This window comes from Schistocerca piceifrons, chromosome 8, assembly GCF_021461385.2.
Source record: "Schistocerca piceifrons isolate TAMUIC-IGC-003096 chromosome 8, iqSchPice1.1, whole genome shotgun sequence".
NCBI classification, from domain to species: domain Eukaryota; kingdom Metazoa; phylum Arthropoda; class Insecta; order Orthoptera; family Acrididae; genus Schistocerca; species Schistocerca piceifrons.
In genome coordinates this window covers 198555603-198583102 of record NC_060145.1, presented here as the reverse complement: position 1 = coordinate 198583102, position 27500 = coordinate 198555603, and the positions used below count along the sequence as shown (strand labels likewise).

Sequence of the window (27500 nt, the reverse complement as noted above, 5' to 3'; positions counted from 1 at the left end):
TATGAACCATTCTACAGTTTCATAGTAATGTCTCTTAACAGAAACTAAAGTTAATGATGTGCACACTTTTAAAGTAATAAGATACGAATAATGATTGAGTGTAAGAAGACAAAACCTTGTCATTTGTAATCTGTCAGATGGAACATTATTTAATGGATAAAGCAAACTGGAGGTACTTGTCAGATTATGAGAGTGTGCTTTGAAAGACCAGGTATGTTGTAGTGTATTAAAAATATAGTGGGTAGTCATGAAATTTAATTATGCGAATTAAGAATGTATTGAGGTTTAGAGCATTATGGAGACAGTTGTTGATGTGTTACATTTGAAACTCTTGTGATGGATTGAAGGTTATGTGATACTAATTTTGAGGTTTATATTGTGGGAGAATATTTTGTAATAATTTAGATTATTTAATGTTAAAGTGAATGAAGAGCTGTTAGGAATTTAACCCATGCTCTGTTACACAATTTGAACTATGTCTATTTTGTGTATGTGGTTAAAAGAGCCTCTTTATTTTGGAATAATGATTTCTTTAGCTTTAATGGTTGTTTTGGGCACAAGCCATGCCATAAGGTATTTTATTGAAACACTTATATTAAAAGATTGTTAGAGATGCCTTCATTCCACAGTTTACTTAATATATTGCAAAGCAACTGCTGACAATGTTTCCTGCTATCAGAAGAGTGAGTTTAATGAAGATGCATTAAGTCAGTATCGAAGTAAACTTGAGTTTATACATATACTATATAATTATGTACCCGTCTTAACATGGCTCTGCAGCTACCATGATCAGTTAAATATAAGGTGCCATATTTTGTTGTTAGTTATAAGTTCATTACACTTATTAGTCAATACAACCAATGTAACCTTCAAATTGTATATCATGGAAAGTATATATATATATATATATATATATATATATATATATATATATATATATATATATATATATATATATATATATATATATATATATATATATATATATATATATATATATATATATAAAAAAATAACTAAGATCATTTGGGAAACCAATTTTATTACTAACTTTCGAAACTGGAAATTTTATTATGATGTGTGTATTAGATATATTTTATTCCATAGTGACACACAATCCCATGCATGGCATGCATGGACTTGTGTGTGTGTGGAGGGGGTATTACAACAGAACTTAAAATCATGTATGTCATTAATTTATTTATGTGTAATGTTTTATGTAAATATAGCCTTTGACTGTGAGTTTAACAACTAAGAGACTGTTATCTTTGGTCATGCGGTAAGGATGTGGATCTTTGGAAGAGGTGGTTGGCAGTCTTTTGATCTGGAGTGTGGGTGGGAGGAGGTGGTGATACAGATGTGGTGGAAAACAATATCTTATTTCATATTGGCGTAGAAGTGTTAAATGTGAATAAATGAATTAAATAGTGATGTGCAAAACTAATGTAACGCTTGCTCTCTAAAAATCAAAATACCGCATCGCCCTACAAACCAGTTAGTCTCATCCAAACACAAAGAAAATCACGGGAACTTCGCAGTGGAATCACCTCTAAACTTCACGAAGACAACAACGCAGCCATCAATATGAGTTAAGTACCAGACTGTTCGTACTTGTTAATGACCTCGGACTATAAATTAGACTGAGGAAATTTTAGGAAGAGGTCTGTTAAAATGGACACATTCTGCACCCAACTTTCCATGTCAAACAGTATGGCAACACCGATGACACTGGGGCTGTTTCCATGTCGACCTCGGGCATTGGCTCAGGTGACAATGCTCATTGTGCTGACCATTACTGGTATTAGTAGTTGCTCAGAATGGATGACAGAATCTCTGACAGTGATGCTGGAAGCAATAGAGGAAGTGCTGGTTTGGCCACCAAGGAGGGATGCCCTCACCCACATGGGAATGGAGAATCAGCAGTAACAGGTGATGTGATGCCCAATGTGGATGGTCTCAGAGGTGATGGTGCCTTGGGCAGAGGCCATCCTCTGTGTGGATGTTGCAGACATGCTGGCCCCGGCATCTGGTGATGACACCTGGAATCCATTTAGGGTGATGTCAGAAACTGCCCACACAGACAGCCACACCCAGCCAGAAGAAGTGTGGCAGCTGCGTGGATTGATGTCCAGAAATACGCAGAAGGCATAGCAGTGTCCTTGGCTGGCACCTGCGGAGTAACTCCACCAGCCTTTTCTTGCCTAACAGCTTGAAACAGTAAGAGGAGAGAAACTGATGGAAGGCAAACATTGGATGAAGAGATGGAAACATCCTTTTTCATCTGAGTTTTGAATGTTCACACTAGGCCTCATCATTAGATTGTGGATGGAATGTTGGGGCAAGGATGTGACAGATACCATGGGAATCGCAAAACCGTGCGAACTCTTGCAATCAAAATTGTGGGCCATTATCGGACACTAATGTCGTCGGCAAGCATTCAAGTGAAAAATTTTGGACAAGGCTGTGACAATGGCAGTTGTGAATTTGGAAACAACAAATGACATACAGAAAATGAGAATGTGTATCAATGAACAGTAGCCAATAAGTGTTGAGAAAACGGCCGGTGAAATCCACATGCCTATGATCCCATGCATGCGACGGTATTGGCCAAGAAGACAATAGTGTCCAAGGAGGTGCTTGTTGCATTGAACACTGTGAAAAGGAGGTAGCCAGGTGGGTAATGTTGCCCTCCAAACCGGGCCACAACCCAAGTCAGTGGGCCAACATGTTTGTGCGTGATACACCCCAATGACCTTACATGTAATAAATGGAGAACCTCCAAATGAAGCACTGATGAAATCACTACCCAAGCTGCTGTGTGATCCTTGTCTAAAAGCACAACACCATCCACAACAGAGAATTGATGTTGAAAGATGTAATAATTATGAAGATGCATGAGAAGGTGGTGAATCCAGCCAACCATGTTGTGCAAGTGGCAAGTGTTATGGCCTTCCGCAAAACTGGATCTGAAACTGCAGCTTTCATGACCTGTGTGCTGGTTACAGGGGAATCATCAACTGTCTGCCGTGTGGCGACATCAATATGGAAACAAAGCAACAATTCCTCTTGATCAAACCCCAGGTCCAGACTGGCTGGAAGGTGGCACAAAGTGCTGTCATTTGTGTTGATTCGTAGGGCAGAAATCATTCTCTTAGTTATAACATGAAAGGAAAAGAGCCCAATGTTGAATGTGATGTGCTGCTTTATCCGGAAATTATGCAGAAGGAATGAATAAGAAAACCAATGGTTTGTGATTGGTGACCAGGTAGAATTCGGTACCACAGTGAGAAACATGGAATTGCTTTACAGCATATGCTATGGCCAAAGATTCCTTTTCTAATTGAGAATACCTAGTTTAAACATGGGTCTACATTTTTGAGGCATAATCAACAGCTCGCTTGGTGCCATCAGTATATCTATGAGCCAGTACTGCCCCCAACCCATACTGTGAAGTGTCCATCACAAGGACCGAATTGAGACCTTGTTGGTATGTCACAAAGCAAGACAAAGACTGCAATATGATCTTAAGGTTGGAAAATGCCATTTCACAAGCCAGTGACCAGCAAAACTGAGCCCCTTCATGCAGCAATGCATGTAATGGCTGCGTGATTGTTGCTGCCCCAGTCAAAAATTTATGGTAGTAGGCAACATGACATAATAGCAGAAACATATTGATGAAAGTGTTTGAGACTCTCATGAGAAACTTCAAACCCAAGATAAATAGTAGAAGCTTGAAAAAATTGGCATTCTCCCAAAGTACACTTCAACCCAGCTGCTTGAAGGACAGAAAAGAGAGTAGGGAGGTTTTGTAAATGGTACTCAGTGGAGGCACTGGAAATTACACAGTCATCCAAATAATTTGCAGAACCTGGCACAGATGCTGTAAGCTGTTCCTAAAACATTGAAAAATAGTGGGAGTGTTGGAAATTCCAAGAGGCAACAGGAAGTAGTGGTACAGTCCAAAATGTGTATTGATAAGTAACATACATTGTGACCCTGTATCTAAAGGGAGCTGTAACTAGGATCTGACTAGTCAATTTTTGAGAAATATTGACTACTTTATAACCTTGCAAGGAGTTCATTTGGGTGTGGTATTGGGTATGTGTCCAATATACATTGTCCACTATAGATAGTGCGTTCAGAAACTTTAGACCATTCACTTGATGCAATAGGGAAAACAATGCTGGACTCTATGAGGTGATCTAATTCATCTTTGATTTGTTCCTTGACTGCCACTGGAACTGGACAGGCCCAGAAAAAGTGAGGCTGAGCAGCAGGTTTCACGGTAATGTACACTTGAAAATTATTGGCACATCCCAGTCCAGGAGAAAACAAGGAGGGAAGCTCAGAATATAATGCATCTAACCGTGTATACAGCACATGTTCAGACACTAAATTCACTTTATTTGAAATGGTAAAACCAAACAACTTAAACGTATGTAATCCAAAAAGATTCTCCATATGTTTGTTATCTACAACAAGAAATGTAAGTGACCAGACTACTGACTTATAGGTGATTGTGGCAGAAAAGTGGCCAAGAATAAGAATACTCTGTTTACTGTAATCTACTAACTTTTATGACATGGAGAGGTGAGCAGGAAACTAAATCCATATAAGTTTGTTGGTTTAACAAGGTTACTGCAGCTCCTGTATCCATTTGCATGTGCAGAACTTTATGAAAAACCACAACATTAATGAAAAGCTTGTTTGATACAATGGAAGTAGCCAATATAATGTTTACATCCATATCCATATCAGGATCATTGTGCTGAATTTTTGCATTACAAACAGAAGCAGTGTGACCTTTTCTGTTGCAGTTTTGACAGGTAGTCCAGCATTTTGGGAAATCTGGGCACTCATGGTTAATGAAACAATAAGGGCGAGATGGGAATGTGGAATGCATACCTTGCTGTTTACAGGCCTGTTTACTTTGTTGTTGTGGCTGCTGCTGGGAGTGAGGCTGGCTACATTGCCCTTTGACACTGTGATTGTGTTTGGACTGCCATGACAATGTCTTCCCATTGCAAATTATCTGAAGCTTGGTGTGGAAGAGAGAGCTGTATTGCTGATGCTTCACACCATTGCTGAATTTGGTTACCATCAGCATGCGACACCTTGAAAGACTGTGAAATAACTAAAACCTTGGAGAGGGATTGATTTTCACACTGGAGGGCACACTCCCACAGCTCACAATCTGAAGCTAAATGAATGATAACACCTCTCACCATCTGATCAGCATACAGCTCTTTATGCACATTGGACACAAAATGATGATGGAGTTCAGCCTCGCATGATTGATAGGATTGATGTGGTTGCTTCCTGCAATAGTAAAACTCAACTGGGGTTGCAACAACTTGGGTGCACTTACCACTTAACAGTAGTATTGTGAAATAAGCTCACACATTTGGTCAAACGTTAAAGAAGACGGATCCTGGAAAGGGGTGAGTTGATATAGGATCTGATCCATTCTTGGTGATATCCATGAAAGGAGCAAGGCAAGACATAAAATAGCCTCAGTAATCCCAAGAGCTAGAAAGTCTTATCACAGACATATCTCTTTTGCATCCCATTCCTCAATGGACTCATCATATGTCTCATCATATGTATAAAAGGGAGGCAGATGACCATGGGGGCCATGGAGGGCAAAACAGCAGTGACACAGATGGAGGAACATGCTGACTAGGCAAAGCAGATGCCAATGATTGAAGTACCAGAGTTTGATTGTCCAGTGCCTGTGATTGGTGGTGCAATGCCAAGGCAAATGATTCTTGCTGTTCAACCAACTGATGTAAAATGTCCTCTGTAACACCTTCAGCCTTCATGAGAATAAATGGAGGACCAACCCAAGTAGAAATTTGTGTAGAAAACAGGACCACTCTTGACACCAATCATGTTGTAATTTGGTGTAGGTACAACATGACCAGCAGACAGACACAATTTTATTATGCAGAAGCATTAACAACTTGAACGCAGTGTTAAAGCAACATTCAGCAGGAACCAGTTATGTACACAAAGAGCTATAGCAACATACATAGAGAACTGAGGCAGAATGTAGCGCAGCTATCCATAAATAAACTGGAGCCCAAGGCGGGCCCTGTCAGTGATTTTCTCTCTCTCTCTCTCTTTTTCACATGCATGCACACACACACACACACACACACACACACACACACACACACACACACACACAATAATACAGCACTGCCCACTGCCGCAGATGTGGCCTTTTGAATGTATTGAAAGTGTGCACGTGTGTCACTGCAGAAACTACTCACATTTCTTATGAAACACATTTGACTTTAACAATAAAATAAACGCATTTTGTTTCTATAGCACACATTCTAGCAGTTATAATGAAAAATTCATTCATGGATTTACAGCAGTAGTCTAAAAAAAAAACAATTTCAATTGTAATTTGACAATCACTCCTCCACCATTCAGATATTTTATTTTAATGCATCAAAGAGCAAAAGTTATTGAGATTGCATGTTACATGCATCTTTGAGCCTCTGACAACTTCAGTGATGTATTGCAAGGGTTACATTATTCTTTTTGTGTTGTAGCAGTGAACGCTACTGAAAGTGTTCAGTGCACTGCACTGTTGCTGCTGTGGCTTGGTGTTGTATCACAGATACACATATTTACCACAGTAACCTTCCTATCTTTAATCACTGTTATTTATTGAAATAAAATCATTAATTATCAAGAGTCTTTTAGACTTTGCATTTGTGTAATACTTTAACAACAGCAACAGTGCTACAAGCATATTTTGAGTTCATCTTTTCGTACACCTAGTTTTGGATCATCATTCAGTGAACATTGTGATTCAACTGCAGTTATTTCTTACATCCCAAATTATGTCATTTTCCTGTGACAGATACAGTTTATTGAATAAGGAACACATCACAGTTGCAACTTAAATTTCTCCTGTCTGTCAGAGTAGCATTTATAACAGTACTGGTCAGTACTAATTCACATTATAAATGAACAGAAATATTGCCAAAGTTGTGTAAATACTCGTTTCAAGTGCGTTTTTAAATGTCCAATTTTTTATTTTAAATTATTGCATCCAAATATGATTCGTGTCAAATTCTTGAATTTTAATTTTTTCTCTTTCCTGAACTTTGTTATGTAGTGAATTCATACAGGAAAGCTTCTGTTCTTTGTTACATAAATCATATAAAGGATAGAATGCAACAAGTGTGGAGGTAACTGAGTAGATATAGGAAAGAAATCTAAATCCCATCACTCACTTTGGAAACATGGTGATCACCACAAAAACACTCACAAAATTAGGCTCTTGAATGATGGAACTGAACACATAATTCCCATACTATATTTCCAGAAAACTTGGGTTTCTATTAAAATAAATGTGTAATGTAATATTTCAGATTGCCCAATATGCTTACATATCACTGACTCATAGCACAATAAAACTGCAGAATGTAAAAATATGATGTAACATCATTAGGGTAAGTCATATATGGGGTGTTCGTGCACAGTCTGAAAAGCTGGTAAGGGTGTTGCAGGATAGGTTGTGCTGAGAAATGATTCTTAAGCAAAAAAATTAGATATGTTTCTGAGTTAATTAGCATTGAAGTTAGCCAATCAGTCTGGTGCAACAAATTCAAGTGGTCCACCAGATACAATTAGTGTTAGTTCTTCTCATGGTGTAAGTGACAGCACACCAGACTGCTCAGCCGTTGGCTGTGGTTTGAGCCTTACTATCATCCCATGTCCAATTTTTGTATTGCTCTCTTGTTTGGTTTTAGGAAACCAAATGAACACATTTATTGACACTACCTCTGGTGAGCCACTTGAATTTGCTTGCACAATGGCCTGACTGGGTAATTTCAAGGCTAATTAACTTGGAAATGGTGCAACATATTACTTTTCTCTTAACAGTTATTAATCAGGACAACCTACCCTGGAACACGCTAACATGCTTTTCAGACTGTTTCTGACCACAATGTATGTTAAAACCTACCATCTGAGTTACATGAACTTTTATGCCTAAATTTATGATACAGAAAACATCATATCATAAAATTGTTGACTGTATAAAAGTAAAAGAAGATTATTTCAGTTTTCTCTTTGAGTCATCAATCTTTGTGGCTGATTTGATTGCAGCCTACTACAAATTAGTCTCTTACACCAGCACCTTCATCTCAGAGTAGCACTTGCACCCCACATCCTCAGCTATTTGTTGGGCAGATTCAAATATACGTCAAACCTTACAGTTTTTACGTTCTACACTACTGACCATTAAAATTGCTACACCAAGAAGAAATGAAGATGATAAACGGGTATTCATTGGACAAATATATTATACTAGAACTGACATGTGATTACATTTTCACGCAATTTGGGTGCATATATCCTGAGAAATCAGTACCATAACAACCACCTCTGGCTGTAATAATGGCCTTGATATGCCTGGGCATTGAGTCAAACATAGCTGGGATGGCATGTACAGGTACAGCTGCCCATGCAGCTTCAACATGATACAACAGTTTATCAAGAGTAGTGACTGGCATAATGTGATGTGCCAGTTGCTCGGCCACCATTGACCAGATGTTTTCAATTGGTGAGCGATCTGGGGAATGTGCTGGCCAGAGCAGCAGTTGAACATTTTCTGTATCCAGAAAGGCCTGTACAGAACCTGCAACATGCAGTCGTGCATTATCCTGCTGAAATGTAGGGTTTTGCAGGGATCAAATGAAGGGTAGACCCATGGGTTGTAAAACATCTGAAATGTAATGTCCACTGTTCAAAGTGCCGTCAATGCGAACAAGAGGTGACTGAGACGTGTAACCAATGGCACCCCATACCATCATGCTGGGTGATATGCCAGTATGGCAATGACGAATACACGCTTTCAATGTGCGTTCACTGCGATGTCGCCAAACATGGATGTGACCATAATGATGCTGTAAACAGATCCTGGATTCATCTGAAAAAATGATGTTCTGCCATTCGTGCACCCAGGTTCGTCGTTGAGTACACCATCGCAGGTGCTCCTGTCTATGATGCAGCATCAAGGGTATCCACAGCCATGGTCTCCAAGCTGATAGCCCATGCTGCTGCAAACATCGTCAAACTGTTTGTGCAGATGGTTGTTGTCTTGCAAACGTCCCCATCTGTTGACTCAGGGATTGAGATGTGGCTGCATGATCCATTACAGCCATGCGGATAAGATGCCTGTCATCTCAACTGCTAGTGATATGAGGCCGTTGGGATCCAGCACGGCATTCCATATTACCCTCCTGAAACCATCGATTCCATATTTTGCTAACAGCCATTGGATCTCGTCCAACGCAAGCAGCAATGTTGCGATACGATAAACCGCAATCGTGATAGGCTACAATCCGACCTTTATCAAAGTCGAAAACATGAGTGTACGCATTTCTCCTCCTTACACAAGGCAACATTTCACCAGGCAACGCCGGTTAACTGTTGTTTGTGTGTGAGAAATCGATTGGAAACTTTCCTCATGTCAGCACGTTGTAGGTGTCGCCACCGGAGCCAACCTTGTGTGAATGGCTCTGAAAAGCTAATCATTTGCATATCAGAGCATCTTCTTCCTGTCAGTTAAAGTTTGCATCTGTAGCATGTCGTCTTTGTGGTGTAGCAATTTTAATGGCCAGTAGTGTATTTCTCTCTCTAGTACCATGAAAGTTGCTTCTTGATGTCTTAACATATCCTGTCAACATGTGCCCCCCTTCTTGTCAGTGTTTTCCATGTGGGAGACCACATGTTGTTTATTTCCCCATCCTTTCCCAGTTCTAGTTGCGCACCACCTATAATGATTGTAATATTAATGAGATGTTAAATTGTGACTCCTTCCCAGAATAAAATATGTATTTTTCAAATAACATTATATTCTGTAGGATTCAATTTGCAACACTTCTTCTGAATTCCTGAGATAGCATCTATAGGACAAGAGATTTAACAACAGCTTCCATATGTTCTACTGATCCAACTGAGCAGTGATTAACCATCCCAACATCTTACAGCAAATTTCAGAACTACTTCTGTTCATGTGGGTGGGCTATACAGGGTGTTTTGTTACTGTAATAAATACTTTCAGGAATGACAAGGAATGACAACTGTATCAATATGAGATAAAGGGTCATGCTGTGGAAATGACAATTAAAAGATACCAAATCAACTGTGCTAGTAGAATCTACTACTTGTTGGTTGTGCAGTGTAATACATCTATATGTTAATGTAGCTACCCAACATTGCAGGGTAGGCAAGCCTGACCAACAAGTTGATGTACTTCATGAAGGGTGGGGACAGGGGGAAAAAAGCCTATGCCCAATAATTGGGTGAAAGCACAGGTTACAACAACTTACAAGAAGGGTGATAGAAGTGAACCACAAAACTAGATAGAAGTGAAACCACAAAACTACTGTCCAGTACACTTGACATAAATTTGTTGAAGAATCTTAGAATGTATTCTCAACTACAAACACAATGAGATATTTCAAACAGAATGAACTCCACCACGTCAACCAGCATGGATTCCAAAAAACATTGACTATGTGGAACCCAACTTGCACTTTTCTCACATGACATAATGGAAAACTTTTGATAAAAGCGGTCATGTAGACACCGTATTTCTTGATTTCCAAAAAGCATTTGACTCAGTATCACATCTATCTCATTATCAAAAGTATGATCTTGTGGGATATCAAGCAAAATTTGTGTCTGGATTACGGATTTTTTGGTAGGGAGGACACAGCATATTATCTTAGATGGGAAGAGTCATCAAAATATTATCTAGAAGTAACTTCTGGTGTGCCCCATGGAAGCATGTTTTGATATTGCTGTTCATGTTTTATGTTAATATTAATCGTCCCAGACTTCTCACATGTGATGCACTCGTCTATAATGATAAGTTATCAAAATGGGGCAAAGATTGGAAACTTGCTTTAAATGTTCAGAAATGTAAAACTGTGTACGTCAGAATATGAAAAAACATAGTATCCTATGAATATAATATCAGATAGTTGGATTTGGAAACTGTAAACTCACACAAATACCTGAGTGTAACACTTAGTAGGGACATGAGGTGGAATGATCACATAGGCTTAGTTGTGGGTAAAGCAGATAGCAGACTTTGGTTTATTGGTAGAATACAAGGAGGATGTAAACAGTCTACAAAGGAGACTGTTTATAAATCACTTGTGCAATAGATTCTAGAATATAGCTCAGGTGTGTGGGGCCTGTCCCAGATAGGACTAACAGGGGGATACTGAACACATACAGAGAAGTGCAGCACCAATGGTCACAGATTTGTTTGACCTGCAGCAGAGTGTTACAAAGGTGATGAAAGAACTGGCTTGGCAGACTGTCGAAGAAAGAGAGAGAAACTATTCAGAGAGAGCCTACTCACAAAGTTTCAAGAGCCAACTTTAAGTGATAACTCTGGGAATAAACTACAATACTCTGCGTATCATCCAAGTAGGAATTGTGACAACAAGATTAGTTTAATTACAGCACAAACTGAGGGATTTAAACAATCATTCTTTCTGCACTCCATACATGAATGCACCAGGAAAAATCCTAATAACTGGTATAGTGGGATGTACCCTCTACCATGTACATCCAAGTAAGGATTGTGACAACAAGATTAGTTTAATTACAGCACAAACTGAGGGATTTAAACAATCATTCTTTCTGCACTCTATACATGAATGCACAAGGAAAAATCCTAATAACTGGTATAGTGGGATGTACCCTCTACCATGTACATCACAGTGATCTGTAGAGTACAGATGCAGGTGCATATGCAGAAATGCATTGCATATACTCTGAATTGGTCAGTCTTTGTGCAAAAATATGTAAGACTGCAAGATGTGTTAACAAGTTGAAGTGTACAGTCAACCACCCCAAAACATGATGATGTTCATGATAACAGAATTAGCATTGGCCTACATGATTTTCATGTATGGGCAAAAAATGGATACTGTGTGGAAGTTCACATTGTATCAAGCCACATAGCAGACATATAACACAAAATATTTCCAAGATTATTCCAAATAGTTAAGGGAAATTGGCCAAGTGGAACTGTTTTATTGGAAACTTACTCACCTAATTTGATTCCACTTAATCCCTTCTTGTAGAGTCGTGTGTCAAGTCTTCTGTATGAGACACATGCTGTGAGCTCCTACGAAGAACTCTTGCTCTCTGTGACATCATTTAAACAATGTTGGTGTTGTTCTAACATGTATGACGTAACTTTGTGCAGTGATATTATGCCTTCATAGATGTTGAGGGACAACTGTTGTAATTATAGCACCCTGTGTAAGTTACATAGATAAATAAAGGTACTAAAAAAATATCTCTACATGAATTTTTATCATTATGAGCAGACCAAGAAAAATTTGAAATTTTCTGCTTCACTTATAACTTTTGACTTAGTCATTTCTAGGCCAAAATTACAAATCACAAACTAATACACATGCCCTTCTCCGTCATCCTTGAAAAATCATCATTATGGAAACACACTGTTAATACAGGCAGATAATGTCAAACAGTAAGAGAAGCAGCTTAAAATTGTGTACTTGTTTTTAAAAAAATATTGTTAATTTTATATTTTTATTAAATTGATAATTTTTTTGAGGGCCATATTGATAAATTTTATTTGTTGGTGCATCTAGTTCTTTTTGCAGAGATAACTCGCCTTCTGAATCATATTGTAGCCACAGCTTCCCACATGCTTGATGTTGGAGCAATGACACCACTCTTCTGGCTCTTTGAAGAGAGAGAAAAGATGATGGAATTTTACGAAAGAGTATCAGGGGCAAGATTGCATGCTGCTTACATTCGACCTGGTGGAGTCCATCAGGTTAGTTTCTACAGCTTTCTCATTAAAGTAACATATTGTGTAGAGTTGCTGTTATGTCTTGTGTGAGACTATATAAATACTTAGCAAACTGGGAGAATGAGTGGATGATTTAAGGAATACAGTACAAGTATGTCAGACAACCATTGAGTCAAGTAAAAATATAAATAAATATATTCACATAAAGAAATATTCTTGAATAGTTATGATTGTTAACTGTGTAACAGCTACTTTGTTTCAGGACATCCCCTTTGGTCTTTTGGATGATATATATGAATTTGTTAGCAAATTTTCAGAGCGTCTGGATGAAGTTGAAGATATTATTACAACTAATCGCATATGGATAAAAAGAACTAAAGATATTGGAGTAGTTTCAGCTGAAGATGCTCTTAATTATGGATTCAGGTGACTGGATTTTTAATGTATTTTCAAAACTGAAATCATATGCAGTTCTCAGCTACAATTAAATACTTTACAACATTCCTGATTTTATGTTGTAGTGGAGTGATGCTAAGAGGATCTGGCATTAAGTGGGACCTACGCAAGACACAGCCATATGATGCTTATGATGAGGTTGAATTTGATGTACCTATTGGAACAAATGGGGACTGCTATGACAGGTATCTCACCTTAAAGTTGCTGTACAAAATGCTAACAACAAGTCTGAACACTGTTGATGAATGACTTAATGAAGTGTAATAACCAGAGAAAATTTATATTATGATACAATGCAGGCTCTCATGCTGGAATTTACATTACTGGTGACTTTAGTTGTTTGGATATTAGGCTATGTTCTAAGGCATGTTCTGCACTAAATGTTAAGCACAGAAACATACCTTAGACCATGGCCTAATGCCTAAATAACTAAAACCACCAAGGTTATATTATGATATTTTGTTTATTTAGTGGATCAAACATACACTGATTTGGAATTTCTCCTATAATTTACAGAAAGCTGCTAATTTAGAACATCATTTATAAGTTGAAATGATTGCTATCATATCCAGTGTCCCTGTAAGACTGGATTTCAGTGTTACTATTTAAACAATAATAAAATGGGTTTACATATTATCTGGAAGTATTTCATTGTCACTCTGATGCTCATCTGATACCCACAGCAGTGGCGTTACCAAAACTGAAAAAACTGTAATACTGATAATAGAAGATTACAATAATACCCATTGTGGAAAGATAATTAGCTTCTGAAGTGCTGTTTAAACTCCACTAAAGTGCTAATCCAGAAAAATATGCGGGAGAACATCTGTATAGTGTGAACATTGGGGAGAGGGGCTCATTGATTATGGCTTTGAGTTACTTTGATAGCTGTGCACAGTGGCCCAGGGGACCAAGAAAGCAGTTTTTGGACAGTCTTTGGAGAATACCTCTATCTGATGGTACCCACTTCTCAAACCCTTGGTAGTGAAGCACTTTCATTGCCCTAATTTGTCAATAGTCTCAGTGGTGTTCGTTTTTGGTCGCACATCAGTTACAATTTTACTGTTAAGATGTCTGCACTCACAGCAGAATCTATACTAGTTTCATCAGTGTCTATTGTCACAATAAAAGTGTAATTAAATGTTTCTAAATGGTATTTAACTAACACATTTCATATTGTTTACTAGTAGATAAATGCGATCTAGGCTTAAATTTTCCAAGTTATAAACATTTAAAAACCTGACCAAACACATTTGATACATAAATTCTTTAAAAGCAAAGAAATTACTGATTCATTCTTCTGTCATTGTATCTCTAAATCAGTACAAAAACAACAACAACCTGACTCATGGCACCAAGGCTTTTTTTTTTACATGCAGCCAATCTCGCATCCTTTACAAATTTAAAACATCCTTTAAACTTAATTGTTCTCTCAAAACTGACTGTGAATGAGAAATGTGGGAGCTGTTACAGGTTAGTGAATAGAGGGATTTGTTGCCAGCCGGCCGGAATGACCGAGCGGTTCTAGGTGCTACAGTCTGGCACAGCGCAACCGCGACGGTCACAGGTTCAAATCCTGCCTCGGCCATGAATGTGTGTGATGTCTTTAGGTTAGTTAGGTTTAAGTAGTTCTAAGTTCTAGGGGACTGATGACCTTAGAAGTTAAGTCCCATAGTGCTCAGAGTCATTTGAACCATATTTGTTGCCAATCTTCTAGGAACTACTTTCACTGGGGTGTGGTGGTGGTGGTGGTGGGGGGGGGGGGGGGGGGGGGGGGCTGCAGTGGGGACAATGTTGGGAGAACAGGAGAGGCTTTCTCCTGGCACTGCAGAGTATGCAACAGGAACATTTTTATTTGGAAACAGGGAAGGAAAATCTGTGCCCTTGGCACAGTTGGAGGAAGCAAGGAAGGAACTGATAAGGATCAAGGGAGATATGGCGGAGGAGGGTGGTTGGCAGCTGGTAGGAGGATAGAAAGAAAGAGAATGCGATCTGACAGTTTGTCGTCAACACCAAAAACAGGTATCTGCCACTGCCAGAGTTAAGTGGAGAAGAGCCTCAGGTATAACAAGGAGCAGAAAATGTGCAGCACATTTCAACTGACACCAAGAAGCCTGGGAGTGTACAAGTGTTAGCAAGAAGAAAGTGCTGCTGCTAGGTAGTAGCCATGGGCGAGGTGTAGGCTCTCAGTTACAGGAAAGTTTAGGGGCAGCATACCAGTCCACCAGTATCTTCAAGCCAAATGCAGGGTTAAGTCATGTGATAGAGAACTTAGGGTCTTTATGTAAGGACTTTACAAAAGAGGACCATGTAGTGATTGTGGGTGGGGTGGGAAACAGTTTGGACAGGGATGGGGCATATGACATAGTGGTGACTTGGATGAGATAGCTTCCCTTACTCATGGCACCAATGTACACCTTGTTGAGCTGTTCCAGCGTCATGATCGGCCACACCTTGATGGTGCTGTGAGGCAAATCAATGTGGGGTTAGGGATGGCTCTGAGGGCAGCCAACTTTGCTCATGTTTCTATGGTGCCTGTTGGGACTGTCAACAGATGGGGTTTTACTAGGCATGGCCTACACCTAAACAGGACTGAGAAGGGAAGATTGGTACAGCTGATTCATGAAAGTATAGCTGGTGGATCTCAGGCTACACATGGTCAAATACCTGTTGTCATGGGTAGGAAAAGTAAGTATTTTTTAGGACAAATCCAGACAACAGGTTCTCCTGCCTAAAGAATATCTCCAGAACTTCAAAAAATACTGAACAATCACTCACAAGACAGATTTTAACACTCCAAAAATCACTCAAACCATATGTCACAAAGGAAAACAAACAATTGGAAAGAGTAACATGGGGCATTTCACAGACTTAACAATCCTCCACCAAAACATTCAATCAATAAAAAATAAAATACAACTATTAGAATTTTAGCTTCAGTCTTTGATCTTATTGCAGAACTCCTTCAAGGAGTGGAGGATCGTGCATTTATATCAGAAAAGGAGCACAGTTCAAATCAAGACATGACCTCAGTACAGCAAGTGAAGCAAACACTTTGAGATATCAGATATTCATTTAATAGGGCTTGATATCACCAAGAAATTAATCATTTTATGTGTGGATAGATCTCCCAATGTTAGAGTGGATACTTTTTTCAATAAATTAACAGAAGTTCTAGATTAAGTCTCAAGTACAAAGGTCAACATAATTCTTTGTGGGGACATTAACATCAACACTATTATCATAAATGAATCCAGCAGCACCTTCATAAATATCCTTCAAAGTTTTGGTATGTCCCTATTGGCCAATAGTGCAACAAGGGTTACTACAATGACTGCATCAGTAGTTGACCATGTGGTCACAAATATGGACAAAGAAAAATGCGATGTAGCTGTAAAAGATCTCAGACTATCAGACCGTCTCTATCAAATAACAACAGTAAAATCAGGCATCGAATCATTCCCTAAACTACAAGCCTATAAACAACATCTATCAGAAATCAAAATAAAAGATTTTTCAAAGGAACTTGCAAAACAAAGCTGGGATGAAGTGTATAAGGAAACCAATGTGAATATGAAATTCTCTAAATTCTCCACATTATTTAAACTGGACTTTGAAAAGGCATTTCCAAAAATATCCATGTCTGTATCAACGTCTCACAAAAACGATGGATAACAACAGGTATTAAGAAGTCCTCCCAAACACTTAAATACCTCAGTTCCATGAAAAAGAGTTGCAATGATCCAGAATTCTTAAATTTCTCTCTTAGATACAAAAAGATCTATGGGAAGGTGCTGATTGCTGCAAAAAAGTCATTTAATGACAAAATAATATATAATGCAGAGAATAAAAGCAAAGCAGTCTGCGATGCTATAAAAAAGGAAACAAGGAGAGGCAAAGAAAGACAGAATAACATACTGCTAAGGGAGGGGGATAAGGTAATAAATGATCCAAAACACTTAGCAAACTATGTAAATGAGCATTTTTCAAGTATTACAGAGAAGTTACAGCAAAAATTCCCCCAAAGAAATATGAGGGGCATTTGAAAAGTCCGTGCAAAGTCTGAGAGATGGCATCACCGGCATGTATCGAGGTCATGTTTAGTTAGTAGCATCTTTGGAAAGAACGCACACCAAGTTTCAGCCATATTGGTCTATTTCTTTGTGTTTGGCATTCATGTGAATCGAGGAAGTCAAGTGATTGTCAAAAAATGGATGAAAAAGAATTTTGTGTGGTAATTAAACATTACTTTATGAAAGGCAAAACACCTCAGGAGACTAAAGAGAAGCTTGATAAACATTACAGTAACTCTGCAGCTTTGATAAGAACAGTTTAAAGTGGTTTCAAAATTTTTGGAGTGGCCATATGGACACAAGTGAAGCTGAACGTTCTGGACACCCTGTGGAAGTTACGACTCCAGAAATCATTGATAAAATCTATGATATGGTGATGGATGTCAGAAGAGTTAAGGTGCATGAGGTTGCTAGTGCTGTGGGCATCTTGAATGAATGGGTACATAATATTTAGCATAAACATTAGGACATGAGAAAGCTATCTGCAAGATGGGTTCCACGATTGCTCACGCTTGATCAAAAATGGAATCATGTGAAGTGTTGCAAGGATGGTTTGCAGCTGTTCAGGAAGAATCTGCAGGACTTTAAGTGTCATTTTGTCACTGTTGATGAAACATAGGTACATTACTATACTCCTGAGACCAAATAACAATCTAAACAATGGGTTACTAATGGAGAATCTGCACCAAAAAAAGGCGAAGACCATTCCTTTGGCCAGAAAGGTTATAGCGACTGTCTTTTGGGATTCACAAGGGATAATCCTCATCAACTATCTGGAAAAGGGTAAAACTATTACAGGTGAATATCATTCATCGTTATTGGATGGCTTGAAAACCGAGCTGCAAGAAAAACGCCAGCGATCAGACCGCAAAAAATTCCTTTTCCATCACGACAATGCACTAGCACACACCTTAGCAGTTGTGGTCACAAAATTAATGAAAATAGGATTCCAACTCATTTCACATCCCCCGTATTCTCCAGACTTGGCTCTGTTGGACTACTATTTGTTCCCCAATGTGAAGAAATGGCTGGTGGGACAAAGATTTTATTCAAATGAGTAGGTGATTGCAGCAACTAATAGCTATTTTGCAGACTTGGACAATTCCTATTATTCGGAAGGGATCAGCAAATTAGAACAGTGTTGGACGAAGTGTATAAGTCTAAAAGGAGACTATGCTTACAGATAAAAAAGGTTTACCCCAAACATGTAAGTAGTTTTTATTATTGCATGGGCTTTTCAAACGCCCCTCATATAACACTTGTAAATAAAGTTGCACTAAATACAATGATGTTACTTCCAACCACAGAGCATAAAGTCAATCAAACTGTTCAAAAACTAAAAAATAAAAAGTCAGTAGGCTTAGATGAAGTATCAATGTGTGTACTGAAACAATGCATAGAGATTATACAAGGCCCCTTTTAACAAATATAATAAATGAATCCTTCACATCAGGGATATTTCCAGAGCAGTTAAACAGGCAAAAGTTGTACCTTTGCTTAAGAAAGGTGATGCAGAAGATGTAGAATATTACAGGCCCATTTTCCTGCTGGTCACCATTCTCAAAAATAGTAGAAGCAATTATGAAAAACAGATTAATGAATTACCTCAATAAATACAACATTTTAAGCGAATCACAGTTGGGTTTCCAAAGTGGCAAAAATTCGGAGTCCAGCTATAGTAGAATTCACAAAGGTTGTACTTGATGCTCTTGACAAAGATGAGTGTGTCATGGGCATATTTTTGGATCTTTCTAAGGCCTTTGACACAGTTGACCACAAGAGTCTATTAAATAAAATTAGAAGCATTAGGAATAAGAGTGGTAGCTAATGACTGGTTTTGATCATACCTAGCAGATAGGGTACAAAGAGTAGAGATAACATAGTCTTCAAATAGATCTAAACATTTAGTAAAACACTTATCAAAACCAAAATACATTAATATAGGGGTTCTGCAAGGTAGCATATTAGTACCAATACTATTCTTGATATACATAAATTATTTTCCCAGAAGTGTTACTCATGGTGAAAAAACTCTATTCGCTGATGACAGCAATTTTATAGTCACTGAGAAAACAAGAGAACGCTTGCAGAGAAAGTAAATGAAGCTCTCAAGGAAGTTTATGACTGGTCAATAAGCAATAAAGTGACATTGAACATAAGAAAACTAACATCATGAATTTCAGTTTGAAGAGGAAAAATGACAATGTTAAATTAAATGTAGATGGCACCTCAATAGACTGTGTAACAAATGCAAAATTTCTAGGAATGAATATTGATTCTCAGTTGAAGTGGTGTGAACACACAAAGGTACTTGCAAACAGAATGTCATCAGTGTGTTAAGCCCTTAGAATCCTATCATCGGTGTGTAACATGCAGTGTCTTTTAGTTACATACTATTCATATGTACACTCTGTTCTTAGCTGTGGCATTCTTTTTTGGGGAACAAATGCACAAAATATGAATCCAATTTTCAAACTCTAGAAAAGAGCCATAAGAATCATAACCAAAAATGGTAGTCAAGCTCATTGTAAAGATCTGTTCAAAACACTTGGGATTTACTAGTCAGTTGTACACATCAAAAATAACATTGGTAATTACTGCACAAACAGTTCTGTCCATGACCATGGAACAAGAGCTAGACTCAACTTAGATTTGCCAAGAAAAAATAAACATAAAACTCAAAACAGCATTTTCTACAAAGGAATAAAACTGTACAATAAATTACCAAAACAGATAAAAGAAATTGCAAAAATACACTTATTTAAAACGGCAGCTAAAAAGTACCTGCTATGCAATACATTTTATACATTGAAGGATTATTTAGATAAAACAGAGTAAGGGTTTGATAAAAAAAAGTTTTACAAATAAATAATAATAATGATTATATAACATCTAACATTCCACATACCACCTTCACACTATGTTTTTTCCTTCATTTTTCCTTTTCTAGAAAAACTTACCCCCAAGCTATGCAGTGCACAATACTAACACCTCTTCGTCTTTCTGAGTTCAACATCTCACTCGTAATAGAGGGATGCTGACTCAGTTTTTCAGAATAGCAAATAGAAAGTTGTGGTACAGAAAATGGCTCAGATATCACCAGTATGTGTGTATGTTTGTGTGTGTAGTGAGTGAAGTGGAGTGAACAGTGTGGCGTTACATTATTTAATAAGTTATTTGTAAAAAAAGTATTTTATACAAGGAGTAAATCTAATGATTGTCTCTAACTAGAAATCCGTAAACATGTGTGTACGAACTGACGTGTTTTAAATTGGTCTAAACTTGTAAATACTTTGACATGTCCTGTATCCTTGTAAAAAGAGATCTATGGATGAATAAAGCTACTACTACTACTACATCTTTTACTAACATCTGGTGACTATTTTGACACAATTACTGTAGCTGCCCCTCATGGACTAGTGTTCTCCTCTACCACTCCATCTACTACTTGATAGTAGAGTGAGAGGAGAAAAGAGCATGGTATACACTTTCCCAAGCAACCTCTCCCACATGAATGCAATGCTTTGCCTTACTAAGCATCATGATGTGTCTAATACATCATTTTATGCAAGTGGTTCTACCAAACACAACACATTAACTGGTCATTCCAGTTTCACATTTACACAGGCCAACTTTCCAACACCTTGTGGTGCAATAATATGTTAATTGATCCTTAGTGGTGTTGACTGCAGTTCAAGTGGGTTGCCCCTTAACATTGTTGCTCCTTCTGACAGTACTTCACTAGTGACAGCCTCCCGTAGCTGGAACATTTTCCCTCTAAGATCAACTACATTCATTTAAGCTCAATTTTGGCATATTATGTCATCAGAAAGTCTAATCCTTCATTTACCCAGGACCAAACTTCTATGTATTGCTTAAAAAACTGCAGCCCAACCTGAAAATCTGCAGTTGCTGAACCCAAAGACTCCACATCACTGTCTCCAACTCCAGGTAAGTTATAGTTGGAGGGCTCAGTTGCCTCAGACCCATGAGGTCCATACTTGCTATCAACACATGTACCATTGTATCCAATGAAAACTTGCACTTTATACCCTTCATCACTCCCAGTATGCCACATTCCACTCACACATCAAAACTTGTTGCATTAGAATTTACCAATATCTCCACAGGGTGGGCCTGGGGTTTCCTGTTGTGTTTAACATATGATTATTCATCTCATGTCATAACTTCATCACCAGCAGTAATTGATCCTTTAACCATCCCCCAATTCTCGTTGTTAATTGCCAGTCGTCAAGAAAATACATTACATCATCAGTCAACTTTCCAGAGAGAGGTGTGATTGAAATGGTGCTGGCTGGATGTAGTAAAGGACTAGGTTGCTTAGCTGATTCTAACTGTTTGTTCCCAGCTGAAAGCTTGTTTATCAAGTCAGTATTACCTGTTATCAATTGCACTACTTCATTAACTAATGCTTGAACTGCCTTTCAACCAGTGACACTCTTTGCCTGAGACTGTCATTGCGAAATTTTAAGCTCCAGTACATAGTGAGTAACACAGAACACACAACAGGTTGTATACCACAATACAACATTTTCATCTTATCATCAACCATCTTGACTATCCATGTGCCTGTATGTATGACAGTTAACACAAATTTCATGGTGCAGAACAGCGTAGCAAATTACCCTGACTTGATCTCATGGGTTGTAAATAACGCTCCTTTGCATTGCCATGGAACTGAGACTGATCAGCTGGTATCACTGGCTGTATAAACATAACCCTCAAATTTCTGTCAATCTCCTGCTTAGATTCCATATCCTCTATGCACAAAATATGAGAAACAATCAGAAAAACCAATAATCCGTTCATTCACCTCACTGTATGATGGAACTACAGGCTGTGGTTGAGAAGTCATACTAAATGGAGGTTGAGTGTTCTGACACCAGCCACCAGACAAGGTCCAGTGATACTCAAATACTTCTGGCCCAAGTCATGACCTGGAGTGAGGGGGGTGCTACGGTGTAGGAGCAGCAGGGTGTTGAGGTGGTGGTGGTGCCCAGTAAAACTAGGCTACAAGGTAAAACATCTTTATTTATTCCTGCACTACAATGATCAAAGTGCAAAGTGCTGTGTTGCCACATCACTCCCCCCCCCCCCCATCCTCCCCACCAGCAAGTGCCCCCCAGCATGTGATCTGCTGGCTGCACCATCACCTGAAAAAGGCAGTGGTGGTGTGCTGGACATGTGGTGTCCATGTCCTGCTTTGCTGGCACTGTTTGCTTCATTCAGCACTGCATGCCCCATGCAGCTGTGAGCAAGAAGTGCCAGCAGTGTGAACATATGCCTGACTTCTCATAGAGGTCCACTGCTATTGGGAGAGATGTTCACCCTGATGTGGGTGGATGGCAGTGGTACTGCCCTGGCCATAAACCACTGCCCTACAAGGCAGAAGTTCAACTGCTGATATAGAGCCTAGAGTTGGCTGACCATTGTGCTGTGTCAAGTCCACAGGTGGGGACTTAACCCTGTGAGCTGTCTGGTGGAGATGTCTGCACAGACCAACATTGGCTGTTCGCCAGCCCATAACATGAGGGAGACTTATGTGGTCCCGATGTCATTGAGCATTCTGCTAGACTGTACATAACTGTGCCAGAATCAAAACATGTTTATAGTGATTAATGTCATGTTTGTTTTGCTGATATGTTGCTTTCAGTCTTACAGAAATAAACACTTTGATGACCCAGTGCTGTGGAAACTCCCCTCAGACCAGTGTTGGCTGCTCATCAGTCCATAGTGTATGAGATATTTGCATGGCCCTGGTGTCATGGATAAAGTGAGCAAGTAAAGTCTCATCATCAGAATTATGACGTGTCCTATCAGGATGGGTTTCTGGGGCAGAAATCAAAAGAATGAGAGAACAGAATCACTGTGAGAAATGTTGTGAAAAACGTAACTTACTTCAAGAATCCTCACTGAACTTCTTATACAATTCCTTGGCCAATGCCAGGAGGAGATAAAAACCTTAACTGTTCACAATTCTCATCTGGCTTGCAATCCACAGTGTTAAGTTTTGAGGTCAGCTCTGTTGCACTACACTCTTAGAGAAAGTTATGACTGCTACTATAATGATACTTGACTACTGCTAAAATTTAGCTACTCAACTAGGCAGAGCTGTGGTTGGCGGCCTCTTAAACACATGATCTGTGGTGCCAGTGGCACCTCAGCTCAAGTGGTGTGGCACTCATGTGACTGGCAGCTGGCACACTCCTGGGGTTCTGCCACTGTTGGACAACAGCAGAACCTCTAGTAAAAACATCTGGTGTCAATCTCTGCACACAGAATAACTACTTCTTGTGTGGGATAGATGGGCTATGCCAACATTACTCCCCACTCCACAAACTTCCTCAGCATCATTGAGTAGTGGGCAGAATGACAAGAGGGGAAAGCTTGGCCATAGCTGTCACTGAGGAGGCAGGCACTAGAGCGACAGCCAATGCGGGACCCCTGCCCGCACCCTGCCATCCAACTTGTGAGTGTCCGGAAACACTGGCTCAAAAAAGGCATAGGGTGCACACCTGCAGCCAGCAGCTAAGGTGCTATTGAAGTGAATGACATCTTGGCTTCTGGTCCGTCCCTGATGTTGTGAAGAATCGCAGTTGGGCAATCCTGACCTGACCCTGACGAGTGCCACATCGATCTCCATCGGATTCACCTCCAGCACTGGTGGTGCCAAACCCAAGGGAGGTGTGAATGGCATTGGCAGTAAGATCCTGTGTTGCACCAAATCTGAAATGAGAGGTCTGAGGCAGGATCACACAGCCAACATGCACGAATTTGTTTGTAGTGCTGTCTGTGTACACCAGAAGGAACCTGAATGATAAAAAGAGAATGTTGCGTTCCCATCTTCTGTGGGCTCTGATCAATCTGAAAAAGACATCATTAATTTTAAACTGAGTAGTGAAAAGGTACTTAGCTGATCACTGAGATGAATGCAGAAGGTGAAGTAAAATTCAAATAGGGGAAAATCCAGGCTGGAATGTAACAATATTAATGAAAGTAAAGTTGGTACTCATCATATAGTGGAGGTACTGAGTTGCAGATAGGCACAACGAAAAGACTGTCACAAATTAGCTTTTGGCCAGTATGGCCTTCAAAAATACTCACACACCCACGACTGCAGACTCTGGCAACTGAAGCCACACTGCAGTGGGCTGAAAGCTAATTTGTGACAGTTTTTTTGTTGTGCCTATCTGCTGCTCAGCATCTCCGCTATATGAAGTAAAATTTAGTGACAGTGGCCATGAAGCAATTCTGCGGATGATACTGCCTCTCAATTGGGAATTGTAGGCAGCCAAGAATGTTGGTAGAGCCTGTTCCCATCCATGGGAATCAAAAAATCTGTTTGTTTGCTACTTAAAAGTGCATAAAAAATATTCCACTCTCCAATTGACTGGGAATGGTTGGTTTCACAGATACATTGAAATTCACTTGACACAAACTGTGGTCAATTGTCTGAAACAATTACCTCTGGAAGACCCTCTATACAAAAACCTGACATCAATGTTTTGATGGTTTGAGAAGCAGTTGTGGAATGTATGGGTACAACAAATGGAAAACTCCTAAACGCATCACCCACAATTGTGTTCCCATCTGGCAGTCAACTTTTTAACCTGAAAGTCCATCCTGACCCAAGTGCAATGGTGTCAGGCAAGGTTTTTTGTTCTGACCATGCCCTAATGACTTTGGTGCAACAAATGAAGCACTTTTTGTTGTAAACACCTTGTTGTAAGTACCTGTGAATGACCCAATTCTGTATGGAGAAGAATGACACCTGCTGAACTGATAGGCCGTGACATGTCCATAACATCATTAACTAATGACTTCTGAACTGCTTTGACTGTCCATGGCTGACAGGTGGAGATGTGCTGAACCAACACTTGTAAATCAGGATCTGCTGCCCTTTCCTGAACAAACCTACTATGTGCGATTGGGAAATCCTACAGTGTTGCTGCATCCAGGGCATCCACATAAAAACGCAAGTGCTCTGACTTGTCAGAAACAGGTTCAGTCCCACCAGGTAAACATGACTAAAAAAGTTTCGGCTGACTCAGTCATTCATAGATAAGACTATTCAAAAGTGTGACAGATTCTCCAACATCAAGTTGCATACAGATGTCCTACTTGGAAATGTTCTGTGAGACTTAAACAAATTGTTCACTTGTCGTTGAAAAGAAGATAAGTTCTGGAAATTTGACAATGTCTTTGATTTTAATGTAACACTGTTCTTCTTGTTAGCTGGTTTAGATGTGACAACATTAAGACTCATGACTGGCCTGTTTACAGTGATCATTGTCATAAGAAATACTTGATATTCAGAACAGTGGTTTGCAGAGTATAGATACATATGTAAAAATATGTAATTAATAGAGAGACTGTACAGCAATTGAAGTTTTTAAAGTTTCGATATTTATGGTACATGAAGTTCAGAGATCAAATGTCAGTATACCAAAGTTGTTTGATGCTACTCTCAAAAATTCTGGAGAAAACTGACTTTGAAATTTTCCATAGGTCTTAATTCATTAATTTAGGGCCAGTTTTGTCAATGGGCCACATGACTCTTTGGTTAGAATGTCCGTTTGCATAGTGGGTGGCCTGACTTTGATTCCTGGCTAATGTAAATCTTTTAACAATTGTGCATTAAGCATGAAGTGTAAAATACACGAAGACCAAAAATTAACTTGTAATATCTTCACTAACAATCTTTCATAAAAGATCAACAATATTACAAAAAGGATAGATTGATACTCTCCTTAAAGATGAGACCTCGAGTTACAGAAAGAGACAATGAGAAGACTGTTACACATTGAGCTTTCAGCCAAAGCCTTCTTCAGGAAGGAAAATACACACACATTCACACAAGCAAGCACACCTCGTGCACACTTGGCCACTCACTCTGGCCAGAATGTGACTGTCTCATGTTGACTGGAACAGCAGTCTGAAGTGGGTCAGGGAAAGGAGAAGGATAGCAGGGCATGAGTAGGGAGAGAGGAGTCAGCACTGCATGGCAGACTAGTATCTGGCAGGGACTAGGCGGCAGGGCAAGGTTGACAGCCAATATCAGGATGGAAACTGTAAAGTGAAAGGTGTGGGGACAGTGGGTATAGACTCAGATGATTTTGGGAGAGAGATTGTTGTAAGGATAACTAGCATCTTCACAGTTCAGAGAAGCTGGTGGTAGACTAGAGGTCCAGGTGGCTCAGGTTTTGAAACAGCCATTGTATTCAAGTGTGTAATGTTGAGCTGCATGTTATACCACAGGGTGTCCTTTGGCAGTGGCCATTCATCCTAGGGGTCAGCTGGTAGGTAGGCACACCAATATCAAAAGCTGTGCAATGATTGAACCAGAGATGGTGTATGTCATGGTTGCTTTCACAGGTGGCCTGGACTCTGATTGGATAGGATAAGCCTGTAACAGGACTGGAATAGGAAGTTCTGGGCGGATGGACTGAGCAAGCCTTGCACCTGTTGGCTAGGGGTTGGGATTAGGATGTTGTAGACGTTGAGTGGGTGATGGAACACCACTTTTGGAGGAGTGGAAAGGATCTTGTGTTGGGTGTCCCTCATTTTGGGGCATGATGATAGATGATCAGAGCCCTGCTGAAGGATATATTTCAGGTGTTCCAATCCAAGTTAGTATTGAGTAACAAAGAGGGTACTCCTTTATACCTGGTTCTTGGTAATGGTTGGAAGGAGGACTGGGAGTGTGTGGGATATGGCATACTAAATCTGTTTGTGGACTAGGTCTGGGGTATAGTGCCTGTCTGTGAAGGCCTTTGTGATACCTTGAGCACACTGGGGAAGGGCATTCTTGTCACTGCAAATATGCCATCCCTGGGTGACCAGGCTGTATGGGGGAAGAGGATTTTTGTTGTGTAAGCATTGACAGTTGTAGAAGTGCAGGTACTGTTGGTGGTTAGTGGGTTTAACATGGACAGAGATGTAGATGGAGCCATCGGAGAGGAGCAGGTCAAACTTAGGAATGTAGTATGTGGGTTGAGGATGACCAGGAGATGCGGATGGGAGAAAAAGTGTTGAGATTGTGAAGGAATGGGGATAGGGTGTCTTGGCTCTGAGTCCAGATTATGAAGATATCATCAGAGAAGCTAAACTAGACCACA

The 27500-nt window shown here is 39.5% G+C and overlaps 1 protein-coding gene across 2 annotated transcripts in view; it reads left to right on the top strand.

Annotated features, from left to right (window-relative positions):
- LOC124711702 (NADH-ubiquinone oxidoreductase 49 kDa subunit-like) overlaps positions 1 to 27500 on the top strand; it is a 168974-nt gene that overhangs the window by 131732 nt on the left and 9742 nt on the right. For both annotated transcript variants that reach the window (XM_047241904.1, XM_047241903.1), the window contains 3 exons: positions 12669 to 12856; positions 13095 to 13258; positions 13354 to 13473. In XM_047241904.1, the coding sequence (XP_047097860.1) occupies positions 12669 to 12856; positions 13095 to 13258; positions 13354 to 13473 (472 nt within the window). The remainder of the gene's footprint in view (positions 1 to 12668; positions 12857 to 13094; positions 13259 to 13353; positions 13474 to 27500) is intronic.